At 39.8% G+C, this 15,407-nt stretch overlaps 3 protein-coding genes and 1 pseudogene across 3 annotated transcripts; 2 read left to right on the forward strand and 2 right to left on the reverse strand.

The window, feature by feature from the left end:
- Positions 1 to 685: 685 nt before the first annotated feature.
- LOC109124862 (replication protein A 70 kDa DNA-binding subunit A) lies at positions 686 to 4,340 on the forward strand. Its single transcript, XM_087460591.1, has 3 exons — positions 686 to 869; positions 974 to 1,281; positions 2,009 to 4,340. The coding sequence occupies exons 2-3, from the start codon at positions 1,010 to 1,012 to the stop codon at positions 3,657 to 3,659; spliced, it is 1,923 nt and encodes a 640-aa protein (XP_087316717.1). The 5' UTR covers positions 686 to 869; positions 974 to 1,009; the 3' UTR covers positions 3,660 to 4,340.
- LOC104699329 (uncharacterized) lies at positions 3,783 to 4,369 on the reverse strand. Its single transcript, XM_010414650.3, has one exon. The coding sequence runs from the start codon at positions 4,278 to 4,280 to the stop codon at positions 3,930 to 3,932; it is 351 nt and encodes a 116-aa protein (XP_010412952.1). The 5' UTR covers positions 4,281 to 4,369; the 3' UTR covers positions 3,783 to 3,929.
- A 348-nt stretch (positions 4,370 to 4,717) lies between these two features.
- LOC104699338 (vacuolar protein sorting-associated protein 2 homolog 1) lies at positions 4,718 to 6,827 on the reverse strand. Its single transcript, XM_010414659.2, has 5 exons — positions 6,470 to 6,827; positions 5,927 to 6,057; positions 5,560 to 5,664; positions 5,186 to 5,446; positions 4,718 to 5,021 (listed from the first exon to the last, which is right to left on the reverse strand). Exons 1-5 carry the CDS (start codon positions 6,507 to 6,509, stop codon positions 4,881 to 4,883), a joined length of 678 nt encoding a protein of 225 aa, XP_010412961.1. The 5' UTR covers positions 6,510 to 6,827; the 3' UTR covers positions 4,718 to 4,880.
- A 1,185-nt stretch (positions 6,828 to 8,012) lies between these two features.
- LOC147950065 (uncharacterized) lies at positions 8,013 to 12,943 on the forward strand (annotated as a pseudogene).
- The last annotated feature ends 2,464 nt before the right edge of the window (positions 12,944 to 15,407 follow it).

The raw sequence follows: 15,407 nt of genomic DNA on the forward strand, positions 1-15,407 counted from the left end.
CTCAAATAGACATCACTATTTGTGACTACATAACTGTAATAAAACCGTCACACTTATTACAATTAATAAATATCGACACCATTTAGTCGCGATTTAATTCGTAATAATATTGTCACAAAACAATTACGAATTTATGACTAAAAAATGTCACAACATAGTATCTAAAATGACCTTTTTTTTCTGAAGTGATTGTTATATAGAAAAGAAGAATTAGATATTAGAGATAAATTGTTATAGAAAACAAGAATTAGAGATTAGAGACAGTGTCCTAATAAGAAATCTAGGTTTATTGTTCCATAAGTATAGGCTATAGCTCTGGTGGTTTGAAGGAACATAAAGTGAGGAACTGAGGATGAGACCATTTTATAGGAGTATTAACTAAAAACAAAGTTGTTTAACATTAGACTTGCTTAAAGGAGAAAAGGTACTATAATTCCGAGCATGTAAATTTTGTACTTTAATAAACAACAGAAATTCATTTTATACTAATTGATAATGTTGTTCTCCAAACAAAATAAATATAAGTTGTTTGACATATTTGAGGAATACAATTAAAAATCCTATATTCCTTTACTGTAAAAATAGTAATATAATTATTGCGTCATCGCTATTCGTTGAATACTTGAGAATGTATATATATATATATATATATATTTTTTTAAAGTCGGTCACAGTTACGAGTCAAGGGCAAACTAGTCATTTTGAACTGAATAGCAAAAGTTTCAAAATTGAAAAAATAAATGCTCATGAACTGTTTTGCCCGACCCGCAACCGCAACAACAACATCTTTTTTTTAAGCTTCTCCCGCAAAATTCAGCGAAGCTCTCAGAGGAATCATCTCTTAACACCACCACACCACCACCGTCTAGGTTCAAAATCTCCGTCTTCCTCACGCTCTGTTTCGCCGTATGTTTATTTCCTAATTCCTTTTCTCGGTTCATTCATCGATTTGGTTTTCTCCATTTTTTTCTAGGGTTTCGCGCCGGGATCTGAAAATTAACATTTCATTATGCCGGTGAGTTTGACTCCGAACGCAATCAAGGCGATAAACGCCGGCGACGTCAATTTGAAGCCGTTGTTGCAGGTTTTAGATATCAAAATGATAGGGAGAAGCCAAGAGAGAAGCCAGGAGAGGTATCGTTTCCTCATTTCTGATGGTGTTTCAGCTCAACATGCTATGGTCGCGGTTCAGCTTAATGATCGGGTCAAGTCTGGACAAGTTGATAAAGGATCTATCGTTCAGCTTATTGATTACATTTGCAGCGATGTCAAAGGCCGCAAGTAATTTTTTCTCCTCTCTGGCTAGATCTAGACCACCATTGTGTTGAAAGTGATCTCTGATTTGTTGTTTGGCGTGATAGTGTTTGAATTTTTAGTTCAGTAAGTGTGATTTGGAGGTTTGATAAGTATTGTTACTGATTTTTCGTATGAAGGGAGAAAATGTTTTATCTATGTGGTTTTGTTGGACGTTTGTGTTTTGTAGTCGCATCTATAGTTTTGGCATGAGAGCGAAATCTGTACACTAGTTTTGGCTTTGGATACAGCTCTTTGATTCTGTGATGTACTGAGTTTCTTATTCTGTGCCTTGATACGGAGAGTAAAAAGCCTGTAATGATTTCGAGCATTCCTAGTGTGGCATTTGTGACAAACTGACAATGAGTTTGCAAAAGCAATGATAGCTTCGCTTTTGATAGACACCTTTCACTGAGGACTATTGTAGTCAGTTGCTTTTACTGTTTCTATTTTATCTGGTATTGATGAATGATTTTGGTTAGAAAATTTACTAGTGCCAAATATTTGTGGTGTTTTTTTTGTTTGTAGTTCATAGTATTTAATGGTTGGTTGGCAGATGTTCTGGATATCTTTCAGTGATGTAAATGTAGACTATTTGTTGATTGTGTTAGTGGAAAATATAGTTTCAGATTTGATTTGTTGAGCATGATATATTTGAAGGATTTTTACTCTCTTTGATGGTTATTTTCGTATGCCTCTATGCATCTGTGTACAGGGTTATTGTGGTGCTGAACATGGAGACAGTAGTACCACATTCTGAGACAGTCGGGAACCCCACAATATTTGGAGAAACAGATACAGAAACCCAAAAGACGCTTTCAGCTGCAGGCAATATACAACCTCCGAATAGGGTTGGTTTTAATGAACCAACGGTTCAGCATTCAGTTAATAAAGCACCTCCCAGAGGCATAAACATTCATAATCCAGCCAACAGTACTTCAAGTTTCAGGCCATCTGTTCAACCTTCATATCAACCGCCTGCAAGCTACAGAAATCATGGACCCATAATGAAGAACGAGGCTCCAGCTCGAGTCATCCCTATTGCTGCTCTCAATCCATACCAAGGTCGGTGGGCTATTAAGGCTAGAGTAACTGCGAAAGGAGATATCCGACGATATAACAATGCAAAAGGAGATGGAAAAGTTTTCTCGTTTGATCTGCTTGACTCTGATGGAGGGGAGATTCGGGTTACCTGCTTTAATGCTGTTGTTGACCGATTCTATGATGTCACTGAGGTTGGGAAGGTATATTTGATTTCAAAGGGAAGTTTGAAGCCTGCACAGAAAAATTTCAACCACTTAAAGAATGAGTGGGAAATTTTCTTGGAGTCAACATCGAATGTGGAGCTTTGCCCTGATGAAGATGGCTCCATACCAAGGCAACAGTTCTCCTTCCGCCCTATAGGTGAAATTGAGAACGCTGAGAACAATACCATACTCGATGTGATTGGAGTTGTGACTTCTGTGAACCCCTCAGTGCCAATCTTGAGAAAGAATGGGATGGAAACCCATCGGAGAATCCTGAATCTGAAGGATGAATCGGGAAAAGCTGTAGAGGTAACATTATGGGGAGAATTCTGTAACCGAGATGGTCGGCAACTTGAAGAGATGGTTGATTCAGCCTCTCACCCGGTTTTAGCTATAAAAGCTGGAAAAGTAAGCGACTTCAGTGGGAAGTCTGTGGGGACAATCTCTTCAACACAGCTCTTCATAAATCCAGATTTCCCTGAAGCCCATAAACTGAGGAACTGGTTCGATCACGGGGGAAAAGATACTGCATCCTTCTCCATTTCTAGAGATACCATGCCTGGAGGAAGTTCAAGGAATGAGATAAGAAAAAGTGTTTCTCAGATAAAAGAGGAAGGCCTTGGAAGATCAGAGAAGCCTGACTGGATCACTGTGAAAGCAACTGTATCATTCATCAAAACAGATAGCTTCTGTTACACAGCTTGCCCTTTGATGATTGGAGATAAACAATGCAACAAAAAGGTGACACGGTCTGGAACAAACAGGTGGCTCTGTGACCGGTGCAACCAAGAGTCTGATGAATGCGACTACAGATACCTGCTTCAGGTGCAGATACAAGACCACACTGGGTTGACTTGGGTAACTGCGTTTCAAGAAACGGGAGAAGAAATCATGGGATGTCCGGCTAAGAAGCTTTACGCATTGAAATACGAACTAGAGAAGGAGGAAGAATTTGCAGAGATTGTTAGAGACAGACTGTTTCATCAGTATATGTTAAAGCTGAAGATCAAAGAGGAATCGTATGGGGATGAACAAAGAGTTAAGATGACAGTGGTGAAGGTAGATGCGGTGAATTATAGATCCGAAAGTAAATTCTTGCTTGATTTGCTCGTAAGGTAAGGTCTTTTATAGGTTTAACATTGAGAGATTTCATGTAACAACTCAGAATATGCAAACTTGAGTTTATTACCCTACTATATGATGAATTCTGTTGAATCTTTTTGATTCAATGAAGCTTAGGCGTTTTATGGTTTCAAATCTCATTTGTTTATTCGGATTCAAGAAACAACAAATTTTACTTTTGACAAAAGTTCATTGCTGCAACATCAAACGAATACACAGAGAAAGAGAACAGATTACAATGGTGTAAGAAAGATATATAGGTTAAGCTTAGGTTCTCTTGACAGGGTCGAAGTTGGAGACGCCGAGGACGACACCAATGATGACGGTGAGGACGAGGCCACCAGAAGCAATACTGAGCAAGAAATTCTTGAGGGAAGGAGAGATTCCAGAACCAGCAGCTTCAGCCACATCCGGGATAACCATGGAAGCAGTGAGAGCAGCCGCAGAGATTCCGGCCAAAGCTTTGTCCATCTTGAGCGCCTTAACTTGGAGCCTCTGTGCTCTGCCTCCAGGTGCAACCAAGGCCTTGGATGGTTTCAGAGTCAATGGTTTGAGGAAAGGAGATGAACGGGTCTGGTTAAGTGGCGTGACCAATGACATCGCAGAGGTAGAAGCCATATCTTCCGATCTCTTTTGGTCTCTCTAGATTGATATTGTGAGATTCTTCTCTTTCGAAATGTGTGAAGTTGCTGAGGAGAATGGTATTTGACAAGGGAGATTTGAGGAAAATAAGGTTAGGAGATTGGAGGTGTGAGATTTGAGTCTTACGTGGCAGCTTCTAAGCTTCCAAATGGCTTATTGGATAGATAACGTTATCTTCATTTGAGATTACTGTGGTTGCTATTGGGCGTGATCAAAAAAATATCGTACTGTAGTACATCGAGTCTCCGATTACATAATTGACAAATTGGTTAAGGTAAAACCGAAGTGAGAGGTGCATAGTTTTCGGTTCTATTAAGATTTTGGAAAATTTTATGAATTAAGAACATAAAAATCTGTAGTTCCAACAATTTTGGTTCTCAGTTCTCACACACTTAAATTGTATATACAAAGTGTTTGAACAAAATAATCAGTTTATAAATTCTCAGGGATCACAAATTATGAAATTATTACAAACCCACCTCCCAAAACGTAAACATATTGTTGGCAACATTTGCCTTTGAAGTTGAAAAGTAATCAACCCCTCAGTAAATATGATACAAAAAAACCCAAAAGGCCTCACATTTTTCGAAGGTTGTCCAACCTCGCCTGAAGGTCACTATCTATCCCTCCGCCATCCTCAGCTCCGGTTGCCTCAGCTTGTACCACTTTGTTCTTTGTTGCTGGTACTGCGACCGCACCAGATGGAGCACTCACCAGCTGAAACACAGATATAAAAGTCCAATCAGTTTTGTTTAAGTATGGTAACCAATGTAAAACCTAAAGGGCTCTATAACAAGTATAAAATGTGGCAGTTTATTCAGATTTAACATCCATAAGTGGAAAAGTAGAGTAAATGGTAGCTAAGACTTTGATGTATTTACCTCTTGGTTGATGTCGATTCCGATCTCGTCAAGGACTTGACTAACAAGATCTTCAGTCTCTTCTTCTTCCTCATCTCCTTCCAAAGCATCATCAATAGCATCTCCCATGACCTCAGAGACCATCTCCATTTTCTCGTTCTGCCTCTCAAATTCTTGCATGATTTTCTGGAGAGAAGGCAGGTTCATCTGCCTGTTCATCTGCCCCATTGCTTTAGTCACACCTTTCATCGCCTCACCCATCGCTTGTGTTGATTTCAGAGTCTGAAGAAAACGAAACATAAGTTTATTATCATTGCCTTTGCAGGGACATAAAGTACTGTATAATGCGTTTTCTTTCATTAAGACTTTTTTTGGTGTAAATAAAAAAAGCATACCTGGATCCTGAGAGATACACCTTGGAGTTGGGATTTAAGCTTGTAGAACTTCTCAATCTGGTGCCGCGTTCTGATAAGATCCTTTGCCATCACTTTAACAGCTCCCTGTGAGAAAGTTATCCAACAAATGATAAGTCAATTTTACACAAGTATGACCAACTGTGAAAGAACACAGCCTGTTCAGACTCCTACTTTTTAGCATCAGTGTAATCATTTAGTGATAAAGAAACTGTAGAGGGATAGCTATAAACAATGAAGGAGCAGCACAGAGTTGTCAACTAATTAAACTTCCACACAATATAGATGGTAGGTGTGGTAATGAAGAACGTAGGCTATATTATATATACTTAGAAGAGAAAAAACAAACCATCTGGCCTTGCTTAGCGGTCTTTTTAATCTCGGCGATGAGTTTCTTTTCTTGAGTTTGAAGGCCTTGCCTCTCCCTCTCTATCTCTCTGATCGACTTATCCAGCATCCGCTTGTTCTCCCGCAGTAGCTCTGCAAACAAAAATAAATGATTCAATCTCTCTTTAAGCTACACAAAACAATGCATAACATAAGATTTGAAACAGAACAACTATAGCAACTGATCAAAACTTCACTCTTTAATAAATATTTAGCCCTTTTGATTGAAACAGAACAAGTAAAGCAAAAAAGAGACAAGTCATCCTCACAAAATTATAAGCAAATCATCAAACCAATCAAATGCTATAATATCACCTCATAACCCTCAGAATCAAAACGATCGAACACATTAAAAAACCTAATTGGATCCGATTTCAAATCCAATCCTAAAACTACATGAAGTTTTCACTAAGTAAAAAATGAAATCGAGTAGCAACAACAGATCACAACAACAGACGAAAAAGAGAGAGAGAGAGAGAGAGAGATGATAAGGATTAAGAAGAACCTGCGGGAGTTTTACGCTTTCCGAAGATTGAATTCATCATGATGATTTAATACGATGAACCAAATTAATAAAAAAAAAAAAAAAAAAAACACCAAATCTCGAACCGTTGAAGAAGAAGAAGAAAGCTCCAACAAAAATTTATTGGAAATTTCTGCTAAAAAAAAAAGCTTTCAATCGGAACGACGAAACGCGTTAAAGAGAGAAAGAGATTGAGAGAAAGAGATTCTTCTTTTTCTTCGTCGTAAGTCGTAAAGAAGGTAGGAGGAACCTCAAGTTTTTCATATTTATCAAGTATAGTACAAATCTTTCTTATTATTAATATCTGACTCCTATCTTTTTGTTTGGAACAAAAACCCCCTAAAATGTAGAAACACATCAAATTTAAAGAGGGACTAGGCTGATCGTTGTGTTGGGCTCATATTCTTGGGCTGAAATGAGATGTAGAGAGATTGATCTTCAAGCCTTTTAAGATATAGAGGTTGCATTATTAATTAAAAAAAGTCCATTTTGTATTATTTAAGTAACTAGTATTAACCCCGTACTTCCTAAGGAAATTTTTATCCTTCTAATCTATACTAATAAAAAGGAGAAGCTATAAGTTGCTAAAGCTGTCCACATATAATTTAAAATAGCCAATAGGGATTCGACATCTCAATGATTAACATCTTTTAAAAAATTTCAGAATTGTCTATATTAAGATTTTTTTAAATGACCAATCGGGATCAACCATCTCAATATTTAATATTTTTGAAATTATGTAAAACTTCTATATTATAATATTTATAAATAAGGATATTACAACGTCCTACATTGGCTAGAAAAGTTTAGTCGATGGATGGAAACCATTATAAATAACACTAATATCCTTCCAACTACGAATAAACAAGAAGCTGATTTATCAGGCGTCCAAATTTAAAAATTTTATTTGGTTTATTATAGCAAATAAAAACTTCTAAAAAAAATTCAAATTATCATATATAAAAAGTTTAAAGTATAACGTTTTGTATAATTAGATTTTGAATAATTATTCAGTGGAAGAATGTGAGGAAGAGAGAAAAATAATATAACCTTTAAGTACAAATTCATGATTTTTTTTATCAGATTTGAATTTTTAAAAGATTATAACGTTATCTATTTTACATTTTTTAAAATTGTGTGTTTGAAATAATTTTTTTCTTAATAGTAATTTAATGTTTTTATAAGATAATCTTTCGTAACTATCATCAATCATATATAATATTCACCAAAATAGTCAAGAAAAATAATTCAGCGTATGGCGATTTTTGAGGCGATACAACGGTTACTAAGCAGTCATCTTCTTCTGAAGATTTAGATGGTTATTGGCGTCGGAGTGGGTTGGTTCCAACCCCACATTCGAGCGGTTTCCTCCGACATTGCAGGGAAGACCCCGCACTACGAAGCAGTTCAGTATCAATGGAGTCAAATCTATTTAAGAAATCAATTTGGGGCGGTTCTCAATCATGTCGCTCTATTCAACCTTCCAACCCTCTACCCACTAAGATTCTACCTTCCTCGTTCACTAATGGCTGATAACATCCGTCGAGCCCTTCAAAACATTGACCTTGGTATCAACGATGCCCCGGTTACCCTCCCTCAAGCAATTGTCCAACAGGTGGCCAGTGCAAACCGGTTCTTTCTGATGGGTTGCCCACTGATGCCAAGGAAACAAGATCTCCGACAGTTACTCTCAGTGCTTCCCCGATCGTGGGGATTAGTTGGTATTGTCTGTGGGTGTATTACGGAACAACGAAGGTTCCAATTCATTTTCCTTTCTGACGAATCGATGGAGACGGTGTTGCGACGAGGCCCATGGTCCTTTGCGGATCACATGATTGTTCTCCAGCGTTGGTCCCCTGATTTGGATCCAATGTCTCTCAATTTCATACCCTTTTGGATTCAAATCAGGGGAATCCCTACCCAGTATCTGAACCTTGCAGTGATCGACAGTATTGCAAGATCCTTAGGCGAGATTGTCAGTATTGACTTTGATGAGGCCTCAACTACGCGTATCCAATATGTGAGGGTGAGAATACAGTGGAATGTTGACCTACCCCTCCGCTTCCAAAGAAACTACCAATTCTCTCTAGGAGTCAATACGGTGCTCAGTTTCTTCTATGAACGCTTGAGAGGTTTCTGTGAAGTTTGTGGGATGTTAACACATGACTCGGAGGTTTGGATAACTCTGATGGTGATGATGATAGCGATGGAGAAGAGCCTCCACATGGTAATCCGGGAGTTCATATTCAGGAAATGGATGATGCTGGTAACCCTATTGGAGACAATGAAGATGAAGACATCCCAATTCCTGAAGAAGTTCCTAACACTAACGCCCCTCACGAAGAACAAGCCCTTTCCGATATTGATCCAGAGCACAATGCTTTGGACAATATCTCCTATGATGAATCTCAAACAGAAGTGTCCATAGAGGAGATTGAGTTGCTTAATCCTTTTCCCACTTTCATTAAGGAAGAAGGAGGAAGCTCAGGCATGATTGGACAGATAGCAAAAGATCTCCGCAAACACAAACATATGAATGATCCAGAAGACTTGAGCTCATCCAACAAGAGACAGATGGGTTCACAAGACAACAACAATCCAAACTCCAATGTTACTGACTATGGTAGAGCCGCGGTGGGGCCAGTACCACCACCGGTTCCATGAGAGTTGGCTTTTGGAACTGGCAAGGTATGGGACAACGCCTTACAGTTCGAAGCCTAGAAGAGATACAACGAGTGTATCTCTTGGACATGTTGTTCTTAGTGGAAACCAAGCAACAAGACAATTATATCAGAGATCTAGGTGTAAGTTTGGGCTTCAATGATATGTGTCTTGTAACACCTAGAGGTTTAAGTGGTGGTCTAGCTGTTTTCTGGCAAAAGCATATTTCAGTTCAAGTTATTTCCCATGATGTAAGACTTGTAGATCTTTATGTTGAATATAAATCTTTTAATTTCTACTTGTCTTGCATCTATGGTCATCCTATTCCAAGTGAGAGACATCATCTTTGGGAAAAACTCCAAAGACTATCCATATCACGAACTGGTCCTTGGATGATGTGTGGTGACTTCAATGAGAATTTGCAAACATCAGAGAAAACAGGAGGAAGACCACGAAGCTTAGGGAGCCTTAAGAATTTTATGACAATGATTGAGTGTTGTAATATGAAGGATCTCAAACACAAAGGAAACCCCTTCAGTTGGGTTGGTAAGAGGTAGAAGGAAACTATTTAATCATGTCTAGACAGAGTATTTGTTAATTCAGACTGGCAAACATCATATCCTGCATCAGAAACAGAATTTCTTCCAATTGCTGGTTCTGATCACGCACCTGTCATCATTGATATAGAGGAAGAGTTTATTGTTAAACGGGGTCAATTTCGTTATGACAAACGCCAAGTTACCAACGAGGATTTCATAGATGCTGTTAAAAGAGGATGGGAAAAGGGTCACACCGAGAATCAAGGAGGAATTCAGAGTAAACTACATCTCTGTAGACGGGAATTAGCCAAGTGGAAAAGAAGAACAAAGACCAACTCGGCAGAGAAGATACAAAAATTAAAGTATCAGTTGGATGCTGCAGCAATGAATCACTTGATACCATCTTCACATGTTACACAACTCAGATCAGATTTAAACAAAGCTTATGGTGAAGAAGAGGCCTTTTGGAAGCTAAAAAGCAGGGATAAATAGATGCAACTTGGTGATCGTAACACAAAATATTTTCATGCCTCTACAAAGATGCGAAAAACACGCAACAGAATCAAATCGATATTAGATGATCAAAATGTGGAGCATTTTCGTGATGATGCAATTGGAAAGGAGGCAGAAAATTATTTCAACTCCTTGTTCTCTACAACTCAGAATACATATATGGATGACATAATTGCAGATATAGAACCAAGAGTCACTGAGGATATGAACCGTAACTTGCTAGCCCAGTCACAGATAAAGAAATCAGAGACGCAGTCTTCAGAATCGGTGCAGATAGAGCCCCCGGATATGATGGTTATACAGCAGCTTTCTATCAACAGTTTTGGGATTTAATCGGTGAAGATGTTTGCTCCACGGTTCGTCGTTTCTTTGATAATGAAGCGATGGATCCTAACATCAACAGAACACAAATATGTCTTATACCCAAGATTGATGTCTCACAACACATCTCGGACTATCGACCTATCAGTCTCTGTACAGTCAGCTATAAAATCATCTCAAAGATATTGATCAATAGATTGAAAGGGTGCCTGGGTAATATTATTTCAGATTCTCAAGCAGCCTTTGTCCCGGGTCGGAATATTTCTGATAATGTCTTGGTAGCTCACGAACTCCTACACTCCTTAAAGTCTAGAAAGGATTTTCAGAATGGTTATATGGCTATCAAAACAGACATCAACAAAGCATACGACAGAGTCGAATGGAATTTTCTGGAAAATGTTATGAAAGAGATGGGTTTTGCTCCTCGTTGGGTTCAGCAAATAATGAAATGTGTTACAACAGTATCTTATGAAGTTCTGATTAATGGATCACCGTATGGGACGATCACACCAGCAAGAGGAATCTGCCAAGGTGACCCCCTTTCCCCTTATCTCTTTCTCTTTGTTGCTGAAGTCTTAAGCAATATGATACAGAAAGCAGAACAAACAAGACAAATACATGGTATCTGGTTGGCGAGAGATTGTCCTTCGATATCTCACTTATTGTTTGCAGATGATTCTCTCTTTTTCTGCCGTTCAACTAACCAGAATTGTGAGCAGCTAACCCAGATCTTTCGAAGGTATGAAGAAGCCTCAGGTCAACAAATAAACTACACAAAATCATTAGTGATTTTCGGCTTTAAAACCCCTGAAGTCAAAAGGCGACGATTACAAAACATTCTGGGAATACACACAGTTGGAGGAGGAGGTAAATATCTGGGTTTACCGGAACAGTTTGGAAGAAAGAAAGTTGAGCTATTCGAATACATAGTACAAAAGGTCAAAGAAAGAACAGAAGGGTGGAAACATAAATACTTATCTGCAGCAGGTAAGGAGATTGTGATTAAATCCATAGCTATGGCCCTTCTGGTGTACTCAATGAACTGTTTCCTTCTACCCTCTACTATATGCAATGAGATAACAAAAGTTATCTCAAACTATTGGTGGGGAGAGGAAAATGGTAAGAGAAAGATCTCTTGGGTCGCATGGAAACGTCTCACACTCCCAAAAAAGAAGGTGGTCTTGGTTTTAAGGATTTGGAAGCTTTCAACCGTGCTCTATTAGCCAAACAAGCATGGCGACTACTAAAAAATCCTTCTAGCTTACTATCAAGACTATACAAAGGTCTTTATCACCCTACGACAACTTATCTAAAGACGCAAACCGAAAATGCAGCATTTTATGGATGGAAATCTATTGAAGAAGGTAAACTACTACTTCAACAAGGACTTCAAGTACGGTTAGGGAATGGTAAAGACACTCAGATTTGGGAAGACCCTTGGCTCCCTTCATTGCCACCACGACCTGCATATGGTCCTATCCTTGATAGAGATATGAGAGTAGCGGATTTATGGATTGAGAACAAAAGAGAGTGGGATCCAGTAATTTTTGAAGGAGTACTAAACCCGGAAGACCAACTTCTAGCAAAGGAATTGTACCTCTCTCAATACGCAGAACAAGACACCTACGAATGGCCATATACTCACCATGGAAATTACACGGTACGATCAGGTTATTTGGTTGCCACACATGTTGATATACAGGAAGCATATGCTATTCAGCCACCAAATGGAAGCATTGAACTCAAACAAGCCATTTGGAAACTACCAATATCCCCAAAACTACAACACTTCCCGTGGAGATGTTTGTCGGGGGCATTAGCTACAACAACAAGATTGAGAACCATAAATATTCTTGCTGATCCGGTTTGTCAACGATGCTGCTATGGAGATGAGACAATTAATCACTTGATATTTACTTGTCAGTTTGCAGAAGCTGTATGGCATTGCGTCTCTTTTAACCTGGGTAGACAACTATTGTTCACTGATGATTTCAAAACAAATCTGCGTATAAGCAAATGAATGCTATGCAGCAACAACTCAAGCGTAAATATTCTTGCTGATCCGGTTTGTCAACGATGCTGCTATGGAGATGAGACAATTAATCACTTGATATTTACTTGTCAGTTTGCAGAAGCTGTATGGCGTTGCGTCTCTTTTAACCTGGGCAGACAACTATTGTTCATTGATGATTTCGAAACAAATCTGCGTATATTGATCCAATTCCAACTCCAAACAACGACATCTGCAGATATACAAAATCTTCCTTTCTGGATAATGTGGCGATTGTGGAAATTACGCAACGACTTTATCTTTCGAAAGATCAATCGCTCTCCACTATCTGAAGCAAATAAAGGGATACAAGAAGCAAATAAATGCTATGCAGCAACACCAGTTGGTGTCGGTCGACACTATGTTGGTTGAGTGTTGGTCGACACCGACCTAGTGTCGGTCGACACCAGTGACGCGTTAGCGTCGTTCGACACTGACTTAGTGTCGGTCGACACCATACTTAACCGAGTCTTGTTTTTCCTGGTTTGTTGTGTTGTTTGTGTTTTGGTTGTTGGCTTTAATAATAAAATCTCAGTTGTTTGTGTGTATAGCCCAGTAGATGGGAGGATGACCTCACTGAGTGTTTATTAAATACTCATGCATCTCAATTTGTGTTTGCAATGCAGGTAAAGGCAAGTGTGAACGTGGAATCAAGGCGATGAGGAGGAGGATGATCTAGGGTCTCATTTGTGTGTTGTTGGTTATTTATGGTTATGTGTTGGAACCTTGGTTAGAGTTATGTTAGGTTGTTGGATAAAATGGTTAGGAATGTTATTGTATTAATGATATGTTGGTTTGGTATTGTTTGTACGTTTCCGCTGTGTAAGATGGTTATGGCTAGTTTAAATGATGTTTTTGTGGTTTGGGTTGATTTAATTAAGTAGTATGGAATGCTTAATCATATATTGTATTTTAAAAAAAAAACTGGTCGGGTCGTTTCAACTTGGTATCAGAGCGTATACTGTTCTAGGATGGTTATGTGGAGGTTGTAGAGCGGTTTACGGATTTAATTGGTTGAATTGATTTCTATGTTGTTTGATACTTGATGTTGGGTGATGAAATTGATTATGAGTAGTTAGTCAATTTGTTTGTTGTATGGAGTCCTAGCATCATCCTCTTCGAGCCTTCAATGAGATTCCACGGTAAGATGTGTGTGTGCTCTGTGTGTGGTTTTGAATTGTGTGCTTAGCCTTCTGTTCTGTCAGTGCAAAGAGAGATGGTTAGAGAGGGTGCTGTTGCTGGTCATGGTCGTGGTCGTGGACGCCGACGTGGTCGTGGTAGGGGTAGAGTTCCAGTTGTTAGTGAGACTGCGGACCATAGTGTGACAACAGAGGGTGTTGGCGAGTCGCAGGGTGTCCGAGGGGATTCCATGAGTGTGGCTAGAGGGGGCGGTGTTGATGCTCCTATAGCCGGGGATGTTAGGGCCCCAGGTGTGGGAGTCCCAGTGGGTGGAGTCCCAGGTGTTGACCTTGCGGGTTTGCTGGCACAGTTGTTAGAGCGGTTGCCACCAGTGACACCGGCTCAGGCTGAAGTAATGCCACCAGTGGTGGCGGAGGAGCGGCAGCCAGTGGCTGCGGATGTGGGGGTACATTATCATTATGTCAGTATGCTGAGGGAGATGAACAACATCGATACTGAGCGGTTTTTGGGTGGTACTGATCCTACAGTAGCAGATGCATGGAAGACGAGAGTGGAACGTAAATTTTTGTCTCTTAGATGTCCTAAGGAGTTTTGGGTGGACATAGGGGTCCACCACTTGATTGGTGATGCTCAGTAGTGGTGGAGATCAGTGGCTGCTAGGAGAGTCCAGAGGGAGATGTCTTGGGCTGACTTCGTCGAGGAGTTCAACCGCAAGTATTTTCCTAGAGAGGCATTGGACCGGTTGGAGGGTGCAGTTTCTACAGTTATTTCAGGGGACTCGGTCGGTGCGGAAGCTGGAATTGGAGTTTAGTCGGCTTCTGATGTATGGTGGTCGGGCGATGGAGTCTGAGGTGGCTCAGATTAGGAGGTTTATGAGGGCGCTTCGTGAGGACTTGAGGGTCCACAGCAGAGGGAGGAGTTATGCTACGAGGGCGGAGCTAGTGGAGACTGCAGCAGAGATAGAGGATGACCTGAGGGGGAAGACTGTGGTGGTTAGCCCTACCGTTCAGACAGAGGAGACTTTGGAGCCAAGCATTCCGAGCAAGGGTAACAAGTTAGAACAAAGGCATAAGAGGAAGCGGGAGGAGACGGCAGTGACAAACCAAGGCGGTCAGAGATGCTACGGGTGCGGGAGCATGGATCCATGGTTGGCAAGCTGCCCCAAGAGAAATGGGACGCAAGAGAACATTCGAGTGTGCTTTTATTGCAAGGAGGATGGACATATCAGGCCACATTGTCCAAGGTTGCAGCAGTCGACAGTGGGAGGGGTGCAGCCGAGGGAGGGGCCGGGCACCAATCCCGAAGTTTAGTTTCTTTCTGTTTTCATTGGTTCTGTTAAGCTTTTGCGTTTTGGAATTGTAGACGTTTGTTGCATTTGAGAATTTAATAAGATGATTAGTTCTTATGAAATTTTGATGCGTAATGGATGAATGTTTATGTGATTTGTGAAATGTAGAGAAATTCATGATATAGAAGGTTCTATAAGAGGAAAGTTTCCAAAAGAGGAAAGTTCTAAAAATAGAAAGTTTTAGGGGAGATAGAAGTTGCCATTTTTAGCGGTAGTGAGCCTTGGAGGGGCTTGTATGGCCTTTGTGGCGGGCTGTTTAGCCAATTGTGTGGCCGATGTGCTTACTGGTGTTGTTGAAGAGGATTTAATAAGATGATTAGTTCATATGGAATCTTGAGGTATACTGGG

The sequence above is a fragment of the Camelina sativa genome, chromosome 1, assembly GCF_030686135.1.
Source record: "Camelina sativa cultivar CO46 ecotype springtype chromosome 1, ASM3068613v1".
NCBI classification, from domain to species: domain Eukaryota; kingdom Viridiplantae; phylum Streptophyta; class Magnoliopsida; order Brassicales; family Brassicaceae; genus Camelina; species Camelina sativa.